The 21,872-nt window shown below is 43.5% G+C and overlaps 1 protein-coding gene across 1 annotated transcript in view; it reads right to left on the bottom strand.

Moving 5' to 3' along the window:
* Positions 1–20,667, bottom strand: part of CDH26 (cadherin 26) — a 43,162-nt gene extending 22,495 nt beyond the window's left edge. Inside the window, 4 exon segments of the mRNA XM_061209786.1 lie at positions 1,105–1,256; positions 1,314–1,371; positions 15,870–15,953; positions 20,582–20,667. Coding sequence (XP_061065769.1) covers positions 1,105–1,256; positions 1,314–1,371; positions 15,870–15,953; positions 20,582–20,667 — 380 coding nt within the window.
* Between the last annotated feature and the right edge of the window lie 1,205 nt (positions 20,668–21,872).

Below are 21,872 nucleotides of genomic sequence, written 5' to 3'. Positions count from 1 at the left end.
AGCACTTAATAATCAGAGATGAACAGTACACTGAGCCCTCTCATATGTTGCTGGGAGACGGATAAATTGCAACACTTAAGTTGTGTGTGCAGTTTGAACCAACAATTCTACCTGTCTGAATTTGTGCTTAGTAAATGCTTGAATGGCACACACATTTAGCTCAGATATGTTCACTGAAGCATGTTTTATAAAAACAGCAAAAGGTGGCAAAAAGTTTGGTTAAAAACCTTAAAGCATACCATAAAATAAAATATGACACAACAGGATGCTGTAGGAGAATACTGTTAGGTTACAAACAGCAAAATTGCATTTTTAAAGAGAAAATTCATAAATATGCACATATAAAAAATCATGCCCATATATTTATAAATATTTGATATATACACATATACATTCTGTACTACCATAAGGATGAAAAAAAGCATGTAGATATACGAATACACATTTGTAATTATATGTATAAATCTGTGAATATATACACATATATAAATATAACATACCATGGGTATATACACACACACATATAAAATGCAGAGAAAAATATTGAAAGAATATAAACTAAAACATTAATTGTACTTACCTCTAATTGGTAGTATTAGAGATGCTTTCCATTTCAATCTTTTTGTTTCTTGGAATTTTCCAAATTTCCTAGAGACTGTTTTGCAAAATAAATAATGCTTTTGTGTTATTAAAATAGGTGCACATTTTAGTGAGGGTGGTTTGGATTTAAAGACTCACAGATTCATAGCTCAGAAATTTTAGATGCCATCTTGCTGCCATTTTACAGATGAGAAATTCGCAGAGATATTCAGGATCCTACCACCCACCTCTGCTGCTTCTTCCCTCATTCATTTGGCTTTATTTTAGATTGATATTTATGTATCAGCTCTTCCAACTGACAATTTTCACATCATTTCATTGCCAATACAAAATGAGGCTTGCAGACCTCAAAGCATTTTGCTCTAATCCACACCCTGCAACCTTTGGGATGTGAACAGGGAAAAGTCTCCCTGAAGACAGCTAGGACCAAGTGCCCTGTCACTATGCAAGCAGGAAAACCTTCATGGAACAGAGAGGACAGGAAGCCCCGAGGCCCCGCTGTGCACACCTGCAGTGTGGTTCTCCTTCACACTGATGCTAAATTCCTTCTCAGGGAACCGGGGTGCATGATCGTTCACATCGCTGATCCTGATGTTGAAAATCAAGGATTTATCTACAATTTGTCCTATTAAGCGATTCGCAACATCAAAATAAACCTAGGAAGCAGAGAACCACATTAATGTTGTACAAACCATTGATTAGATGACACTAACCCCATACCCGTCGGTGTAATTGTGTCCTGCATCTGTATCCTCCATAGACTGAAAGTGCCTGAGGGCAGGGATCACAGGCTCTCATTCACCCTGTGGCCCCAGGGATTGAGCACAGTGCTGGCACAGACCAGGTGCTCAACCAGCATCTGTAGAACAAATCAATGCACTGACTTGAAAAAATACTTCATTCGTTATTATTAGGTTCAAATCTCAATTTCTCCACTTGCGTCAACATAGGCAAGTTGTTATAAGTCTCAGTTCCTACATCCTATCAGTCTTCTGATGAGAAATGAACACACTAATGAATATTGGTGAAACATCGCAGAGAGCAGACACTTAAAAGCTTTAGGGAAAGTGAACATTTAAAGTAACCAGGACTGGGAATTCCCTGGTGGTCCAGTGGTTAGGACTCGGCGCTTTCACTGCCATGGGCCTTGATTCGATCCCTGGTCAGGGAACTAAGATCCTGAAAGCCGTGTGGTGTGGCCAATGAATAAATAAATAAATAAATAAATAAATAAATAAATAAATAAATAAAGTAACTATGACAGCCATTGACATACAGTGGGTTCTTAAACGGTCACTGCTGTTACTTGTGTACTTGAATAAGGAAGGTCAATTCATCTCAAACATGTATGTGAGAAGTCTTTCCTTTTAGAAGGTCTCAAATCAATAATTTAAGCTTCTGTCATTAGTTTCTTAAGAAACTTTAAAAAAGGAGCAAATTAATCTTAAACAGAAAAAAGGAAGTAATAAAGATAAGAGCATATATCAATAAGATTGAAAACAGCAAAATCAATAACGTCAATAAAACCAAAAGTTGACTGCCTTCCCATATAAATCTTGGGATCAGCTTATGGATGTCTATAAAAATTCTGCTAATCTTTTGAATAGGCTTGCACTGAATTTAAATTTGAGAGAACTGTCATCTTAATAGTCAATCTTTCAATCCATAAACACACTACATCTTTTCATTCAACTAAGTCATCTTTGATTTCTTTCATCAGCATTTTATAAAAGTTTTGAGTAAACACATCCTGCACATATTTTAGATTTATACCTAAGTATTTTAACTTTATACCGAAGCACCTCATTTGTTTGGTGATATTGTAAATGATACTGTTTTAAAAATATTGATTTCCAATTATTCATAGCTGGTATATAGAAATACAATTAGTTTTATGTAGTAACTTTAAAATTGATTTTCATATGTTAAAAATAGGCAAAGGATTTGATCAGACACTTTTCCAAAGAAGCTATACAGATGGTAAATAATGCATCATTTGTCATTAGAGAAATCCAAATTAAAACCCCAATGCGATACCTCTACACAACTATTAGAATGGCTAAAATATAAAACCTGACAAAGATGCAGAGCAATTGGAATTCTTACATATTGTTAGTGAGAATGCAAAATAGCTCAGTCATTCTGAAAAATAGTTTAGGAGTTTCTGATAATGTTAACATATGCTTTTCATGTGATCCAACAAGCCCACTCCTAGATATTTACCCCAAAGAAATAAAAACTTATGTTCACATGAAAATCTGTATGCTTTTAGCAGCTTTGTGAAAATTTTGCCAAAAATTGGAAAGTACTCACGTGTCCATCAAATGATGAGTCGGTAAATTGTGGTACATCTGTAAAAGAAATACTAATCAGCAAAACAAAACAAAACAAACATAAATACTATTGCTGCATGCAACAATATGGATGAATATCAGATGCATTATGCCAAGTGAAAAATCCAGATTTAAAAAGTGACATACCCTTCCCTGGTGGTGCAATGGTTAAGAATCCACCTGCCAATGCAGGGAACACGGGTTCAATCCCTGGTCCGGGAAGATCCCACATGCCGTGGAGCAACTAAGCCTGTGCACCACAACTACTGAGCCTGTGTGCCACAACTACTGAAGCCTGCACACCTAGAGCCTGTGCTCTGCAACAAGAGAAGCCACCGCAATGAGAAGCCCCTGCTCGCCGCAGCTAGAGAAAGCCCGTGCACAGCAATGAAGACCCAATGCAGCCAAAAATAAATAAATAAAAATAAATAAATAAATTTATTAAAAAGTGACATTCCGTGTGATTCCATTTTACCTTCTAAACAAGGTAAAAATGTAGGGACAGGGAACAGATCAGTGGCTTCCAGGGGTTAAGGGTTAGGGGAGGGTTTGATTATAAAGGAGAAGCATAAAGAAATTTCAAGGGTAATGGAACTATTCTATAGCTTGGTATATTAAATGTAAAATACTAAATGTTTTAATTAAAAAACAAAACTAGTCAGACAAAAACATAACTATGTGCTTCTTATAAGGAGATACACTTTAAATATAAGAATATGAAAAAGTTGAAAGTAAAAGGATATATATATATATATATATATATATATATATATATATCCTCTATATATATGACCTTCTCTATATATTATCCTCTTTTGGTTAGTCTTTGAAGATAGATAGATAGAAAGATAGATAGATAGATAGACTGATTTTCAAAGACTATCCAAAAGAATCTCATCTAGTTATCTAGCTACAGATACCAAACTTTAAGGCAGGAAGTCTTACTAGTCATCAATGGGGACATTTAAAAATCATAAAAGGCTCAATCTATGAGGAAGATACGATATAGCAATTCTAAATCTGCATGCACCCAATAACATAGCCTCAAAATATAAGCAGATAAGATTAACAAAACTAAAATGGCAAGCAGAGATTTTAACACATTCCTCTCAGATAGAACAAGCAGATAAAAACAGGTAATCAGTAAGGATATCAAGTATTTAAACAACATAATTAACTGACTTGATGTGATTGATGCCATAAATAGAACAATCTATCCAACACTGCAATATACACATTCATTTCAAGAGCACATTGACTCTTTACCAAAATTAATCATATGCTAGGATATAAAGCAAGTCTCAACTAATTTCAAAAAATTACAACCATATAGAGTATATTAAGCTAGAAATCATTAAGAAAGATAATTTACAACCCCAAATGTTTGGAAGTTAAGCAAAGCACTTCTAAATAATATACGGGTCAAAGAAGAAATCACATTGGAAATCAGAAAATATTTTGAACTGAATGGTAGTGAAAACACAATAAATCAAAATGCATTTTCCTCTCATCATTCAAACTTCAAACCCAGATTTTATATGCATATTTTGATTCTACAGAGGCTAGCAGGTCAATAAAAGCTTGCAAAATGATTGTTTACAACCAATCATTTTTGCATTTGGCAATAAGGGATTTTTGAGATTTGCCCATGCCATGACTCGTAGGTCTCAAGTTCCTTGTTGAAAGCATGTTACCAAAAAACTTTTTTCCTGAATTATATTCTGCTTACACAAAATGCTGGGTGATATAAATGTGTGATTCTTTTATTTTGTGCATCAGAGGCTTGGGTGTAAGAAAATAACCATAAGTCTTTCTAAATCTGACAGTGTGGTGGTGTAAAAGTTTCTGCTTTGCTAGCTTCTTGGGAGATTTTGGAGTCTTGCAAAACTCACCTCATAGTGAATTGGATTGAAGAAGTATTTATGGAACGAAAAAGCAGAAAGGCAATAACCTACACATTTGCCATTGACAAAGGAGCAAATGTGGTGAAGGCTCCGTTGATTAAGGAGTCATGATTGCACAAGGCTTTGTTTATGTCCCTGATTTGTGCGCCGTCTAACAGAATGACCGCCAAAAGCAGAAAGATTGTGGGCCACGTCCACGTTCATCATTCTGCTTCAGCCAAAACACGCCTCTAAGAGATTCAGGAAATGCATCATCACCTACTTATACAAAACAGCTATTACATGTGAAAACAAACAAAAAGGCTGCCTGAACCACAACAAAAGCCTTGATTCTGTTTTTCGCAAATAACAATACCACCTAGCACTGACTAATGTTTGCTTGCAGGAAAGGGCATTCTCTGGAACTGCTGAAGATGTAAGCAAACTGAAGCATCTTGAGAGAACAAGTGTTCCTCACGTGATCCCTGCTGCAAAGATCCTCCCATCATTCTGCTCTGAGCAGATGCTAAAATCGGTGTGCGTGCATGTGTGCCTGTGTGCCTGTGTTCCTGTGTGCAATGAAAGCTGAGATGCCAGTGGGAATCCTCAGGTCATTTTGTTTCCTTGAAAGCCAGTTACACCCCATCATTACCATATTTTTTGCAAATGATTATGTGAAACTATAAGGACACACAAAATATTAGATATAAAAATATATAAGCAAAGGCAACAATCTTAAGTCCACTTCTGAGAGCATCTTCTTCAAGTGGTTCATCTGCGGGGATGGACCATGAGACTGCATCAGCACCAATGACCAGCTCTTGAAGACCAAGGTTTTAAGGGAAGAGGCACCATTGTCTTAGTCATTTACCTTTAGGGCAGAGGAAACAGCTAAGGACTCAGTGACCACATCAGAGGGAGCCAACAATGACCCTGCTCCTCCAAGTGAGCAGTTCTCTAGTATCACAAATGTACCTGTCATGTCAGTGCAGGCCGATTTAGAAACTGTGAAGAGAAATTATTGTTCTTGCACTAGGCCAAAATGTTTAAATTGAATCCTTAATTTTCATAGAATTGTAATAAATTTTGAGCTTATGTATGTTGACAGCATATAGTAAAAATGTTTGGAAAGACATAGATGTAAGGTGATTACTTCTGTGGAATCAGACCAGAGTGGGAAGTTGGGGGTGAGGGAGAGGTTTTTTAATGACTATTCCATTAAAGTAAATAAATAAATAAAATCTTATGGAATTTAAAATTCCATAAGAAGTCTTTATTAATTTTACACCTAAAGAGTAAGATAAGCAACAGGAATTCTTGTTCATTGATGGTGGGAATGCAAAGTGGTGCAGCCACTTTGGAAGACAGTTTGGCAGTTTCTTACAAAACTAAACTTATTCTTACAATATGATCCAACAATCCTGTGCAATGGTATTTATGCAAAGGAGTTGAAAACTTATGTCCACACAAAAACCTGCACACAGATGTTTAAAGCAGATTTATTCATAATCATCAAAACTTGGAAGCAACCAAGATGCCTTTGGGTAGGTGGAGGGATAAACAAAGAGTGGTCCATCCACAGTATTCCCCAGTGGAATATTATTCAGTAATGAAAAGACATGGAGGGGGCTTCCCTGGTGGCACAGTGGTTGAGAGTCCTCCTGCCAATGCAGGGGACACAGGTTTGATCCCTGGTCTGGGAAGATCCCACATGCTGCAGAGCAACTAAGCCCGTGCACCGCAACTACTGAGCCTGTGCGCTAGAGCCCATGAGCCACAACTACTGAGCCCACATGCCACAACTATTGAAGCCCGTGCACCTAGAGCCCGTGCTCCGCAACAACAGAAGCCACCACAGTAAGAAGCCCACGCGTTGCAACAAAGAGTAGCCCCCACTCGTTGCAATTAGAGAAAGCCCACACGCAGCAACGAAGACCCAACACAGCCAAAAATAAATAAATAAATTTATTAGGGGGAAAAAAAAAGTAAAGACATGAAGGAAGCATCAGTGCACATGGCTAAGTGAAAGAAGGCAACCTGAAAAGGCTACAGACTGTATGATTCCAACTATATGGCACTCTAGAAAAGGCAAAACTATGCAGACAGTAAAAGGATCAGGGGTTGCCGAGGGCTCAGAGGGGAGGAAGGGATGAATACATGGAGCACAGAGGAAGTTTAGGTCAATGAAACTATGATACTAGCAGGGTGGGTACATGTCACTAAACACTGTCAAAACCCACAGAATGTACAAAACAGTGAATCCCCATGTAAACTATGGGCTTTAGTTAATAATAATGTATGATATTAGCTCATCGATTGTAACAAGTGTACTCCACTAATGCAAGATGTTAATAATAGAGGGAACTGTGGGATGAGTGGGAAAGTGGGGTGGTATATAGGAACACTGTACTCTCCAATCTACTTTTATGTAACACTAAAATGGCTCTAAGAAATAAAATCTATTAAATTTTAAAAAGGGTCCCTACTTGTAAAATAAGGCATGGGCAACCATATATATATATATATATATATATATATATATATATATATATATAGTCAGTCTACTTTGACTTGCTGCTGAATCTCTCATTGCTCTAGGATAAATAGCGATTTTATTTGTTGAAGGCTGAAAAGATTTCGGGGAGTCCGCAGACAGGCAGAAGAAGCACTGAGGAGCTCTCAAGGCAGACGACCCCTTACAGTGGGAATGTTGGTCTCTCAAGGGGCCTCTGGTTGCCAGGTACAGAGCCCTGCTTGGGGATGCTGAGTAAGTACGGGGTTTATTCCCAGAGAAGAAGCTTCAGTGAAGCCCAGGGAGGGAGGACTCACCCGGGGACTGGCTGAGCCCTTGCATAGATCAACTCCTTTCTTCTTTCACAAGTCCTGGAGGGAGGCCCCTTTGTCACCCCGCTCTGCACCATACGAGAGGTTCCCTGGCTGGCAGGCTCTGAGCCTGGAAGCAGAGCAGCCCAGATTCAAGTCCCGGTAGGTGTCGACGTGACTGTGCCACCAGCCAGTCGTCTCTTCCCTCTGTGGCCCCAGAGTCCAGAGCAGGCTGCTTCAGCAGACAGGTGTCTTAGGGCCTTGGCAGCTTCAGGCAGCCATCTTCCCACCCCCCTTTTCCTCATTGCTCACACGGTCTCCTTTACTTTGCTGTATGTGCCTCCTTGGGCCTCTTTCCCAGCAGACTTGCTGCCCTCTCATCGGCAGCCACCACAGTGGTCCCACTCGGCATCATAAGATGCTGGCCTGGGCCCTGGGTCTACTCCTGTTCAGCTCTCTCCTCTCTCCCTACGAGACAAAGGATGCGGTGAGGCTACTAGTACTGAACTCATCTGCTTCAGGGACTCCAACATACATTTTAAAATTTTTGTGCAAGCAAATTGGCTTTCTCAAAAGCAGCATTTTCACGTGCTCCTCCATAATTTATGACTGTGCTGCAATGCTCTGCTCCTTAATCACCCTGACTTCTGGCTCTAAATCTGTGTCAACTGTAATCCTTCCACTTAGAAACAGGAACCACATGTTTGTTTTATGTTTATTATTCTATATTCCATTTATTATCCTAAAAGCTACATCTGAGACCTTTAGTTCTGTAAGATGCCTGAGAGGCCTATGTGCTATTTATTCTTTGGCAAGATGCTAAGAATTTCCGGGGGACTCAGAATCACAATGGAAAAAGGAAATGTCATGGATATTTTCTGCACTTGTAAGGGGCTTTCAGCCTTTTGTTATAGCCTTGAGAGTTATATCCTTGGATAAACACACCACAGGGCATTGACATGATGGCTACTTGAAATTACATGTACAAGATCTTTACTCTTAGACACGAATGAGCATATAGAAACATCTTAAATGCCAAACACAATCACATCTATGCATAGGTTATAAGTAGGTAAAGATGACTGTGTTGAGATAAAGATCCACAAATAATTGTTACAAGGAAGATAAAAAGGTGATTTTCTTGAGTGTATTTGTATCTTATGAAATTGAGCATATATTGATATAAATAGATAAGATTCCTACACAGAAAGAAGACTTTTCCCCTCTCCAACTCTGTCTTCGATTTTTCAGCAATTCTTGACTGGTGCTACTGCTTTCTTGTAGATTTCTTATGGGATTAACAGGAAATTAGCTCCCCCCGCCACTGCCACCTTCTGAACACAAGTTTTTAAAGGTTTTAGTCAGTTTTAGTGACTCCTTTGCTATCTTCAAGGGTAAAGCAGTGCTACTAGAACTGTCTTTTTGCCAATACGTTAGGGTTACTTAATTTTTAATAACATCCTCTCCTTATGGACAGCCAAAAAGCCATAATAAGCATTCTTACAGAAGCAGATGGTAAAGCTAGAACACTCGGTTTGTGTACTGTGCCTGTGACACTCTGCTTATCCCACTTCCATGGCTGGTAATCCTCATCAGCCTGTTTCAAATCTTCCTAACTAGTACGTTAACCCCTGTGGGTTAGTTTCCTATGGCTGCTGCAACAAACTGGGTACCTATGACAGGAATGTATTCTCTTACAGTTCTGGGGGCCAGAACCAAAACCAAGGTGTCTGTAGGGTTGGTTCATTCTGGGGGCTCTGAGCAAGAATCTGCTCCAGGTCTCTCTCCTTACTTCTGGTGGTGTCAGCGATCCTTGGTATTTCTTGGCTTGTAGACACATTGCTCCAATCTCTGTCGCCAGCTTCCCATGGCCTTCTCGTCTGTGTCTTTTTCTCTGTGTTCAAATCTTCCTCCCCATACAAGGATGCTGGTTACTGGACTAAGACCCACCCCAATCTGGTATAACCTCATCTTAATTTGATCACACCTGCAAAGACTCTATAACTAAATAAGGTCACATTCACTGGTACCGGGGTTAGGAGTTGAGCGTATCTTTTTGGAAGACACAGTTCAACCCTCAACAATCTGGAAGTCTGACACTACATTTTGCTGTTCTCATTCCATCATCCAACATAATTAATTGAGAATCTACTATGTGCAGAGGCCAATTCTTGACTCTGGGGTAATAAGAGCAAAATAAGGCAGGGTCTCTCCCTTCTTAGAACTTTCATTCTAATAGGGAAATTGACCATCATTAGAGAATCAAACAGGAAAGTAGGAAACATGGGCCTGGGGATGCCAGATCTCCTAATTTTTCAGGAGAAACTAGAATTTTGAGATTTTAGGTCAAATTTCCTTTTTTTTAAAAAAAAAAAATTAGAAATAAATTGTTTTTGAAAACTGTTAACCAAAGAAAATGCTTTTGCTGGCCGGAATTTTATCCTTCTGACCGTGCCCATTTCCCTCATTTTATGGCTGTGGAAGTTGTGGCTCCGAGAGGGGAAGCAAGTTCCGCAGCTACAGAGCAGCAGGTGTAAGCGCTGGGCTGGAATCCAACACGCAGCCTCTAGTCAAGTAGCCTGTGCACAACCTCCATCTCCCTTCCTGGGAGCTCCAGGGGCCTCCCCCCGTGCCCACCCCAAGGTGGAGGGTACCGAAGAGGAATAAGAAGTCGCTTCCTTCAGGCAGTGCTTCTCAGACTTCACTGCACTTAGGAATCGCTGGTGATCTTATTAAAACACTGGTTCTAACACGGCAGGTTGGGATGGGATTTGGAGATTTTGAATTTCTGACGACATTCCAGGTGGTGCTGATGCTGTGGGGGCCAGGTCAGGTTTGGGGTGGTAGAGTCTTTAGGCGCTAACAGTCCTGATGGGGGCGGGGAGCTTCCCCAGACGGTTAGGGCTGGGTGTCAGAATCACCTGGAGAGAGTTAACGTGATCTCCTTGCTCAGGCTGCAGCTCAGACCACTGAAATCAGAACATGGGGAGGGGGAGGGTCCCAGCATCAGGATGTTTTAAAGCTCCTCGAGTGATTCCAGTGTGCGGCCAGCACTAGATTAGAGAAAGTGGGTTCACACTGAGGCGCTGGGGGAAGTGGTTCAAGGCAGGAGGGGTGCAGGGAGGGCTTTCTGCAAGAGCAGCCTCTGAGTTTTCAAGGGGAGGTCCTGGAACTGCAGAAAGGTAGCAACGGGATGGTAGATTGTTCCTGAGCACCTGGTATGTGAGAGCTGATTGAGCTGTGCTGCAGTCAAAACACACCCTTGATTTTTGAAGACTTAGTATAAAAGAAGGGAAAAGATTTCATTAGTCACTTTTTTACTGGTCACATGTTGAATTGATATATTTGAGATGTACCGGGTATATTGGGATAAATAAAGCATACTTAAAATTTAATTTCATTATTTCCTTTTACTTCTTAAAATGTGGCTATTAGAAAACATTTGAATTGTAGTAAAATACACAGCTATTAGAAAATTTTATATTACAGGGCTCACATTATATTTCTTAAAGTCTAAAAGCCACAGAGCTAGTTTAGAACTACTGACATAGCTTTTCTCCGTGGTCCCTGGACAGCAGCATCAGTGTGACCTGGGAAATTGTTAGTGATGCAAATTCCTAGGCCCCATCCCCAGACCCACTGAATCGGGGCCCGGCAGTCAGTACTTTAACAAGCCCTCCTGGAAAGTCCGATGCACACTGAAGATGGGGAATGGGGTCAGGCAGGCTTCCCAACTCTTCCCAGGGGGCAGGGCAGTGTCCCAGGAAGATGAGCTGCGAGAGCAGAGGTCCTAGCATCAGCCCCAGTGGGGTGAGCTTTGATTTCTTTAGGAAAATGAAAGTTTAAAAGGAACAGGACGGAATCTTCAGAAGCCAAGTAAAGTTGTTGGAACTGCTGAAAGTGACTGAAAAGCTAAGAAACCCAACTGACTTGAGGGAGGAAGGGGTTTGGGCAGCACAGTAACAGCTGTTGGAAAACAACACCATTTCAATTTTGTAACCGAATGTGGGAAGACTCCCCAGTAGGCTGTTCTCCCATCCGGGGGCACAGCCCCGACTGAAGAAGACGTCTGATTTCATTCCCTGAAAGCACAATGCCTGTGGCCACCCAGAAGCTGACTTTGTGGGGAATGGGAACACGGCCCCCACTCCGGGGAACCCTTCTCCTCCACGGCAAGGGCAGGACAGTTTACTGTGTTTAATCCCAAAAATTACTGTCTTGAGTTTTCTCTTCCTGCAGTGGCAATCTGGTTATTTCAAGGTTATAGCATGCGTCAGGACAAGGACCCACAATTTACCCAGCCACATCCCTCTGGGTCCAAAGCATAACACACACTTGAGTTTTATCTCTACTTTGGGGCCAGACTTCAGAGTCATGTTTGAATAGCAGAAGAGAGAGGAAACAAATTACCCCTACTGGTTTCTGAAGAGGTTCTACCAAACCCACAAATTATTGGACACCAAAGGGAAAGTGGTTTTAAAATTTAGCCCATTTTGATTATCTGCCAAGAAGAACAACCTAGAAGATGACAGACTTGTGACCAAGATCAAGGGGATTAGCAGCTTCTTGGGTAGCCTCCCTCAAAAAAAGGCTGGCCCGAGGTCTTCCAAACTTCTCCCAGCGTGGAAGTGGAGAGCCACAGCGATCTGCTCTGAGAGTGAAACAGGACCAGGAGATGGTCCTCCTTAAAAACTGCACATAATCTATGCTGGCTGCATTAGGAAGTGGAAGGAAAATTCACTGCCTGAGAAAACTCTTTGTTGGGTTTATTTGTCACGAGAAGCAAAGTACAGGGTGTTGCCTGGAATGGGGATATCTTGGCCACGTTATTCCGAAGAATAAGATAAATGTGAGTCTCCCATGTTCCAATTACAAATGTTTCTCACTCTCTGGGATGGCAATGTTCCCTATTGTAGCTTACACTTCCTGGTCCTCTGAGCAGTGGCTCCTAAATGCAATTCTTTGGGGAGGCCCCAGAGATAGAAGATTTGAGGTGGGGCATGGGACACCAGGGAAGTGGGGTTGGGGGACCTGGGAAAACAGGACCCCGTGTGTGTGGGGTGGGGGAGACAGCAGTTAGGGGCTCCTGTGATAGGATGAGGCTGGCTTACCGTGCCGGTATCCTCTGACATTCGGTTTTCAGCCGTTTTCTCTTTTGCGGTATCGTATGCCTTTGTCATATTCCTCCTACTCCAAACCATTTTGCAATTTTATGTCCATTAACTCTGCCTGAGCCTTGGTGGGGTGGTGTACTGGGTAAAGAAAAAGAGACCCTGTTCAAGTTTGGGGCAAAATGCAGCAGTGCATGGGCCCCAACGACGACAAAGACATTAAGGGTCCTGGACAGAAGCAAGAGGAAAGGTTAGGTGACTGTCAGAAAGTATAAGCCCTCCTCCCCAATTTCTTAGAATCCTCAGAAGTATGCTGGAGAGGACTGAATTCACCAGAGAAATGTGTGATGTCGAGGCTTGGGTTACTGAAATTGGATGGTGAAGGAGAGGGTGGTTCTAGGGGCTGGAGGATTGCTGTCCAGGTATTCAGGAAACGTGTGTGCTGCAGTTAAGAAATACTTCCACCCTAGAAAGCTAAAGCCGTAACAAAGAACCCCCTCCCCACCTTCCCATATTTATTCCTAAAGAGGTAAGGTCTTTGCCATCCAAAAAATTTGACTTCCTGGATTAACTAAATTTCTGGAGGGTTCCCCACAGTTAAGGCCTTCCCAGATTTGCCTCTTAAGGATATTTTTACAAATATTTGTTTCCAACATTCTAGATTGCCTGCCTTTCCCCGAGGGCTGGGACTGTCTCTTACTCACCTGTGTGTCTCCAGCACCTAGCACAGTGCCTGGCATATGGTAGGGCTCAGAAGGTATTTTTTCCTGGTGAGTGAATCCTTAGTAACAAAAGTCCTTTGAAGATTCCAAGGGCTGCATTCGAGCACAGGACACCGCCTGACTGACTGGCCAGCAGCCCGGGAGGCCCATGAACAGGACTATTCCTGAGTAGTGTGGTGGAGTGTTGGGGCCTCATGAATCCATCCACAACTGTCCCATCCTAGCACCTGATATGTCTGCAGAACTGAAGGTGGCGAGGTGTGACATTGCTTTAATGTTCTCATCAAGAAAATGGGGGTAAAAATGCCTTACCTGGCGGGCTTATGAAGAGGATTAGACTGGACACAGTAAGTGTCCAGGAAATTTCAGTTTCCCCCTTTTCCCTTTCTGTCTTGTCTAACACTTTCCTTCTGGGAACTTCCCTCCTCTTCTCTGCAGGTTTCTGGTGGGACTGTTAACCTGGTTGGTCCCAACCTGGCCAATCAGAGTGTCCCATTGTTCCAGGACCCAGTGATTGGTGAAGGGGTGAGCACGTGACCCAAGCAAGCCAATGGGAGTCTTTTGAAAGGGTTGATAGAGATGCTGGGTTTCTCTCCTTCCCTGGGTCCCTGGGCTGCGGGGTGATGGAGCCATGGAGTGGGTGGTGGCCAGCATTGCCCCATGGTGCCTACTGGACATGTGGCAGATTTGAGAGATGGAGAGAGGCTGGGTGCTGACACACTGTTTCGACTCCTGCATCCAGCTTTGCCAGAAGCCTATGCATCTTTTGATTTCTCCATTCCATGAGTCAATATCCCCCTACTTCCTGTTAATCCAATTTTGTCACTTCTAATCCAAAGGGTACTGATAATACTTTATCTCTGTCGTTCTTTTCTCTCTTTTTCCTTCCTTTCTCCTCCTTTCTACTCCCTTTCTCCACCCTCCTCCCATGCTTTCCTTTCTCTCACCCAGATTCCATATTTCTCTCAGTACCTAGCCAGGACCTCAGCTTTGTTCTTATCTTCCTGTCCATTCGTCACTTCAATGGTGTCCTCATATAATTGAGATAGTGACTCCTGGACATTTAAAAATAATAATGAAGAGATCCTTTCATAACTCACAGGCACACAGCTCTCTTAGGAGTACGATGGGCAGGGATGTTGACATTTTGGATCAGGGAATGGTTATCCTTCAGCCTCAGTCCAAGCCATACTTCACATTGCTGGCTTCTACCTCACTCATTTTTGTCTTCATGTAAATAAAACCATTTTGTTTTCACGTATCATGAGAACCAGCCTGTGTTGACCCCCCTGTCCAGGTGTGTTCTGAATGCTGTCTCTAGCTCCTGCTAGTGGCTGACATGGCTAAGGGCTTAACTGGCTGGGACTGAACCTGTCAGGTGAGAAGTCCCACCCTGGAGATGGGGTTGAGGATGATTGAGGCCTACTGTCCCATCTCTGGGTCTGGCACCCCAGGACTCCACTGAACAATCACAGGCAAAGGATGTCATCTGCCTCCTGGGGTCTCTTGAGCAGTGGGTGGTCTTGTCTGCCAGTGGGGAGTTTGTGGCTATTGACAGGGTTGAAACATTGTTCTTAGAGGAGCGGGGATGAATTAGTCCGTTAATTTGCTCGTGGTCTAAAACCCAAGGAGCATCTGTTTGAGCCATAAGGGGCATTTTTTGTGTGGCTGGAGGGAAGCCCAAGTTGAGGGGTTTGATTACAACCATCAGCAGGGGTTGTTTGGAAGCTTCATGGAGAGAAGGCAATGAATCACCACCAGGCACAGTGGCTCAGGTCCCCTGTGTAGTTATCCCCATTGCCCTCAGAGCCAATCTCTTTTTCCAGAGGGCGGTGGCTGGAAGCGGGTTAGCACAAGCCGGCTCCTTTGCTCACACTGGGCCAGCTAACCAGGGCTAATGATCATAATGACAACAGCTCTGCTTTACAGCACACTTATTGTGTTCCTGCTGCGTTACATCCATTATCTCTGGCCTCCCCAACTTCTGTCGTTCAAATACCACCTTCAAGATCTTTGCTGTTTGTGTAACGCTGGTCCTGTTATTTTCTTCATTAAAAAATACAACAGTCATTTTTTTCCCCTTAAAATAAATGTACTTAAAAAGTAAACCTTCCAAATGGAAAAACATCTTCTAAATGGAAAACTAATAACACTTGCCATGAATGGGAGGAAACCATAAAAATATGATGTGAAAAATATAATTAGAGACTTCTGGTTTCTGGCCCAGCATGTAAGAAGCTGAAAGACGCCACTCCATCCTAAGAACAGGTAAAAAGCTGAACAAACTGAAAAAGCACCAGCTCTTCTTCGATCTGTCAGAGAAGTGAGGTCACAGGGCAAACTGCTGCCCCCGAAACTGCAGACACTGACAGGCAAATAGACAGGAACACAACTTACTTGAGCAGAAGCTTCCGCGGAGGCCGGTGCTGGCGTCGGGACATCTGAACTCTGGTGATTTGCTGAAGCTCAGTGTGAACAAGTCTGGGAGAGAGAAACTCCAGGAGTACCCTGTGTCAGGGCCCTGACACTAGTGTGAATTCTACCTGGAGGAGCTTGGCCAGGTTTCCACAGTGAGCATGGGCGGGGCGAGGGGTGGGGGTTGTGGATTCACTCTGGCTGCCAGCAGGGGAGGGAAAAAGGAACCATTTTGAAATACACCAGAGCCTTCAGTTCTTAATCAGGTCTGCCCTCAGGAGAAACCAGTTAACCAGAATCTAACCTCTTGGGGATTTACCAGCCCCTAACTGACCTGGAGGAAGGGAAATGCCCAACTCCCAGCTCACAACAGCCATTCTGTCCCACCTAAGGGGAAGAAAAAAAATCAGAAACACTTGTGAAGGTCACAGCCCAGAGGCACAGGCTCATTAAAAGACTGAGACCTGAATATAGGCTAAAGGACCCTTCCCCTCCCCCAACTCCTCACCATTTTACCAAAGGCCTACTTAGAGCATTTCCTTTTACCCGCCCGGTACATCATATTCACTTATCAATAAAAAATTACAAGGCATGCCAGAAGACAAAAAACACAATTTGAAAAGACAGAGAAAGTATCAGAACCAGATTCAGATATGGCAGGGATACTGGAATTATCAAACCAGGAACTGAAAACAACTATGATTAAGATGCTAAGGGATCTAATGGATAATGTAAACCGCGTGTAAGAACAAATGGGCAATGTAAGTGGAGAGAAATTCTAAGAAAGAACCAAAATGAAACGCTAGAGATCAAAAACACTAAGAGAAATGAAGAATGCCTTTGACAGGCTTGTTAGTAGATTGGATATGGCTGAGAAAAGAATCTCTGAGCTTGAGGATCTCTCAACAGAAACCAGCCAAAGTTAAAAGCAAAGAGAACAAAAGATTAAAAAAAAAAACACAGAACAGTATATCCAAGAACTGTGGGGCTACTACCAAAGGTGTAACACACGCGTAATGGGAATTCCAGAAGGAGAAGAAAGACAGAAAGAAACAGAGGAAATATTTAAAACAAGATGACTGAGAGTTTCCCAAATTAGTTTTAGGTAACAAACTACAGATCCAGGAAACTCAGAGAACATTGAACACAGTGAAATGCCCCTAAAACTACATCTAGCCTTATCATTTTCAAACTACAGAAAAATCAAAGATAAAGACAAAATCCTGAAAGAAGCCAAGGAAAAAAACACAATACCTATAGAGGAGCAAAGATAAGAATTACATCCAACTTCTCCTGAAAAACTGTGCAAGCACGAGAGTGAAGTGAAAGATTTAAAGTGTTCAGAGGAAAAAACTCACCAATCTACAATTCTGTTCCCTGTGAAATTATCTTTCAAAAGTGAAGAGGAAATAAAGACTTTCTCAAACAGAAATTGAGGGAATTTGTTGCCAGTATACCTGCCTTGCAAGAAATGTTAAAAGAAGTTCTTTAGAGAGAAGGACAATAATGTAGGTCAGAAACTCAGATCTACATAAAGAAAGAAGAGTATCAAAGAAGGCAGAGGTGAAGGTAAAATAAAAACTTTTATTTTTATTATTAATTGATCTAGAAAATAAGTTTATAAAAAAAAATAATAGCAACAATGTATTCAAGTATGTGTATCTCTCTACATAACCTTTTGTGTGCTTATGTGTAAGTGAAATGAATGACAGCAATGATACAAGGGACAGGAAGGGAGACTAACACTAGCCCCCAAGCCTGAAGAAGTGGGTGCCAGCTCAATGCCATGTGGGCTGTCTGCCACCCCACACAGGTAGCAAGAAGCCCCTGGAGAGACGGCCCGAGTTGGTCACATCATTTTCGAGCAAGAAGGGATCTTAGGGAGCCTTTTAGCTCAGCTTCCTGAGCCCTTGGTGAGGGGCGGTTCTGGCACTCCCTTCCTGGTGTGACACTGATAGACCTGCACACCCTCCAGGACCCCAAGCCCCCTGCAGCCTCCAAGCTGCCGTTCCTCTCAGCCATTCTCTTCACAGAGGGGCTAACCCCGATTCAAAACACCACCGTACAATTGCAGCCTTATTCCCATCATTTAAGAAATGAATATCTTGGTATATCTTTTCCAATAATAGGTTTCATTAAATTAAACCCAAGGCACTTACAGTCCCTGGAAATAGCAGGCTGATTCAATTTGGCAGACATGTGCTGAATTTCTTTAGAAATCATCACATTGGTTTCTGAGGCTTCTGGTGATCAAGGGCATAGGCTGCCAGGGTTTAAATCCAGGCTCTGCCACCTGTGGCTGTGTGACCATGAGCAAGTCACATCACCTCTCTGGTCTTAGCCTTCCCATCTCTATAATATGGCAACAGCAGTTCCTACCTCCCAGGCTTGTTGTGAGGATTAAATAAATTCCCATAATGCTCCACAAGGTTAGCTGTAAACATGTACACACAGACATATAGTGCAGTTCTTGTAGGAAAAGAGACGTGGCCAGGAAACTCATTGCCACCCAACAGGATGCAGGGAAAGTGGTTATTTCTTTAAAGTTGAGAGCAGGAGGAAGCTGCCCTGGACCCTCTCCCCTCTCCTTGCTTTGTTTTGTCTGTCAAGCAGAGGCCTCCTTTCCACTCTATTTCTTAACTGAGTAAACGTCATGATCCTAAATGCACACACACCCAGAGCAGCACAAACGAGTGCTGTTCTCTGCACACGCAGCTTCCCGGAGAGCGAGATGAGCGACGGGTCGGCTGCTGAGAGACAGAGATGGAGCCAGAGCGGCTGCCGCTTTCTGCCAAAAGACCCTGCAGGTTCGACCCTTTTGCTCCTTCTTTGTCAGATTGTTCATTCACTCATTCATTCATTCATTCATTCATTGACTCACTCATTCATCCATTTATTCATTCATTCATTCAAATATTTGGTTTCCTGTCTCATGGGCTCAGATTTTGGCCCCTCATTCTCACTAATCTGTTAACTCCTTGATATCTTCAAACAGGTATTTTTAAATTTTTGTCCAGATTTTATTATTTTTTAAATTTTCTATTTCTTTCATTTCTTCTCATGTTTTATTTATCTTATTTTATTTTTGGCTGCATTGGGTCTTTGTTGCTGTGCACAGGCTTTCTGTAGTTGCAGCGAGCGGGGGCTACTCTTCGTTGCGGTGTGCAGGCTTCTCATTGCGGTGGCTTCTCTTGTTGTGGAGCACGGGTTCTAGGCACGTGGGTTTCAGGAGTTGTGGCACGTGGGCTCAGTAGTTGCCACACGAGGGCTCTAGAGTGCAGGCTCAGTAGTTGTGGCGCATGGGGCTTAGTTGCTCTGCAGCATGTGGGATCTTCCCGGACCAGGGCTCGAACCCATTTCCCCTGCATTGGCAGGTGGATTCTTAACCACTGCACCACCAGGGAAGTCCCAGATTTTGTTATTTTTTAAATGAGAGGATTGGTTCAGAGACCCTAGCCTGCCATTGTTGGAAGGAGAACTTTCCCCAAACTACGTACATGAAAACTTGGAAGCACCTTAAACCGAACAATGGGGGTCCATTATGGTATATCCAGGTAAATGGAATAATACACTGCCATTAAAAGTGTTACAATATATTATTATTATGTTAAAATACTAAAAATAAAATTTTGAAGAAAAATCAGAATATAATTTTTTTATATTATCCCCATTTTTTGCAAAAGTAAAATGTCTGAGCATAGATGGCTAGGAAGAAAGAGAGCAAACTATTTATAGTGGTTACTGCTCAACGGCTGGGTTTCTTCTCCATATGCTTCTATAAATCCTAAATTTTATGTCTAGAGAATATATTACTTCTATAGTCAGAAAAACTAGGAAGAAATATTTACCTTTGCTTCAGGCATGCAGAACTGCTGGGTTATATCGTCAGTACATGCCCCTGTGTCCCATCTGTACCAATGTCCACAGGGAGGCCAGTGTTGCTTGGTGAGGGTCCTTGGTCGTTTCAAACCAAGAAGCTTTGCAAACCTGATTTTCTCTGAGTCTGGGGGGAGGTGAGGAGGGTGCTGGCTGTGTCTCCTGGATGCTTTGCTTGCTGTTGAATGTCTTATCCTATCTCTGTCTCATCAGTACCTCTCGGTGAGCATTTATTGACGAGTCATTGCCTGCTAATCACTGCACTAAATGGACCCAGTTATGAAATGTTTGTGCTGGATGGGAGCTCAGAGATCCTGCAACTAGATGAAGCCTTTGGCATGAGACACACAAGCCCCAGCTGGGCTGCTCTAGATGGTGTATGTGTGTGTGGGTATATGTGTGTATGAATGTATGTGTGTGTGTTTAGGGGAAATTCCACCCGTCCCTGAGGTCCCCCATCCTCTCCCCAACAGGTGGCTTCTGGGGCAGGCTTGTGGAGCCCAATGTCCTGTAGAACATTCTGTGAACACAGATGCTCTGGGCTTCTCCCTGTGGAGGTGGGGCTCTCACCCCCACCCCCCCCCCCACTGACTAGGTGAGGCCACCATGTTCTCTTCACAGCACACTGTTCAAAACCCTCCATGCTGCCCCGCCCGTGGCCCTGCCCACCAGGCCCCTCCACGTGGCCCTTGACGCCCCATGCCTTGTCAGTCATTCTGTCCTTCAGATGTACCCTGGCCCTTCCTGGCACAGGGCGTCCTTCGTCACAACTTCTCCCCCTGCTGGGTCACCCCTTCCCACTTATCTGCTCCCTTCACCTGCCCACCCCTCCACTCTCCTCTGAGATGCCCCACTCGGTGAGGTCACCACGTTCACTCTTCACAGCATCACGCAAAAGGGACATCGTGACTCACTCATGTGGGGAGAGCCCCCCGGCATCCTCAGGGCCTCGTCTCAAGCTCCTGGCCTCTCCGTGTCGTGTCCCGTTTTACTAACGGGGGCGGCCCACGGGGGTCTCAGGAGAAGAGTCACTCTAGGAAAGAGCTCAGAAGGCTGGCTGGTGGGCGTAAAATGCAGGCACGTAGCCGTCACCCGGAGCTGGTTGCTGTCACAGCATCAGGGCAGGGGTCGCCCGCCGTCTACATCCAGGCCTCCTCACCACTCCTAAAAGCTCTGATTTCTGGTTCAAGCCTTCCTCGCCCTGAAAAGGAAACGCAGCTCTGCAGCTCTGCAGCCTCTGCAGCCTGGCCCCTTGGACTCGCCCTCCTACTCGCTCTCTCTTCACACACTGCCTCAGATGCAACTCACTTCCCTCCTCTCGACTCTCACCCCAAGACAGGCTGGTCACCGGCTTTCTCCATCCATTTCTGGGGTGTTGCCCCAGCAGGAAGGAGTGGTTTCCTGTTCACATCCTGTGCTCTGGGCCTTGTGAAATCCTGGAGGACAGCAACGCCCAGCAGGGCTGAGTGCGCCTGACGGCTGCCGTGGTCCAGGTCGCCCGTCCTGAGAATGAAACACTGAGAAAGGGTGTCGCCCCAGTGGGTCAGGCCAAACCAATAGTTATCACAGCCCGGGGCCTGGAGACCACGGGTCCGCTTTGCAGCCATTTGGCTGATGGTAAACTTTCACGACACAGTGCAAAAGCCATTTAGCACCTTTAAAGAAATTGGAAATGTGTGTTTCATGTGTGGTGGTGCTGAAAATTGAGAATAATGACAGAATTATTAACAACAGGCTTCCCGGGCTTGGACTCTTAATTGCCTGTGGTCTGTAAAGCTGACAAATAAGCGCTGCAGAATCCAAACGTGAAACATTTAGTCTTGGGAGCCTGGGAGAATGGCTCCTAATTCTTCTGTTTATTGGTTGTGAGAACTGCTTTTGGGGTAGAGAGATGCTGTAAAAGCAAGAAAGAGCGTAGAGCTCGGAGTCAAGGGGCCGGGGTTCCCACCCTGATTCTGCTCTCGGTGGGGCCTGAGGCTCTCATGGCTCTCAGGAAGCAAGGTAAACTGATGAGGGCAAATGTACTCTGTGCAACAATGCGTCTTGCAGGGTTCTGCGATGGTTCTGTAGGCAGCTGGGCTGGGGAGGGGCTAAGCTCAAGCTGAGCAG

Source organism: Eubalaena glacialis, chromosome 13 (genome assembly GCF_028564815.1).
Source record: "Eubalaena glacialis isolate mEubGla1 chromosome 13, mEubGla1.1.hap2.+ XY, whole genome shotgun sequence".
In the NCBI taxonomy this organism is placed as follows: domain Eukaryota; kingdom Metazoa; phylum Chordata; class Mammalia; order Artiodactyla; family Balaenidae; genus Eubalaena; species Eubalaena glacialis.
This window is presented reverse-complemented; position numbering and strand designations above follow the sequence as displayed.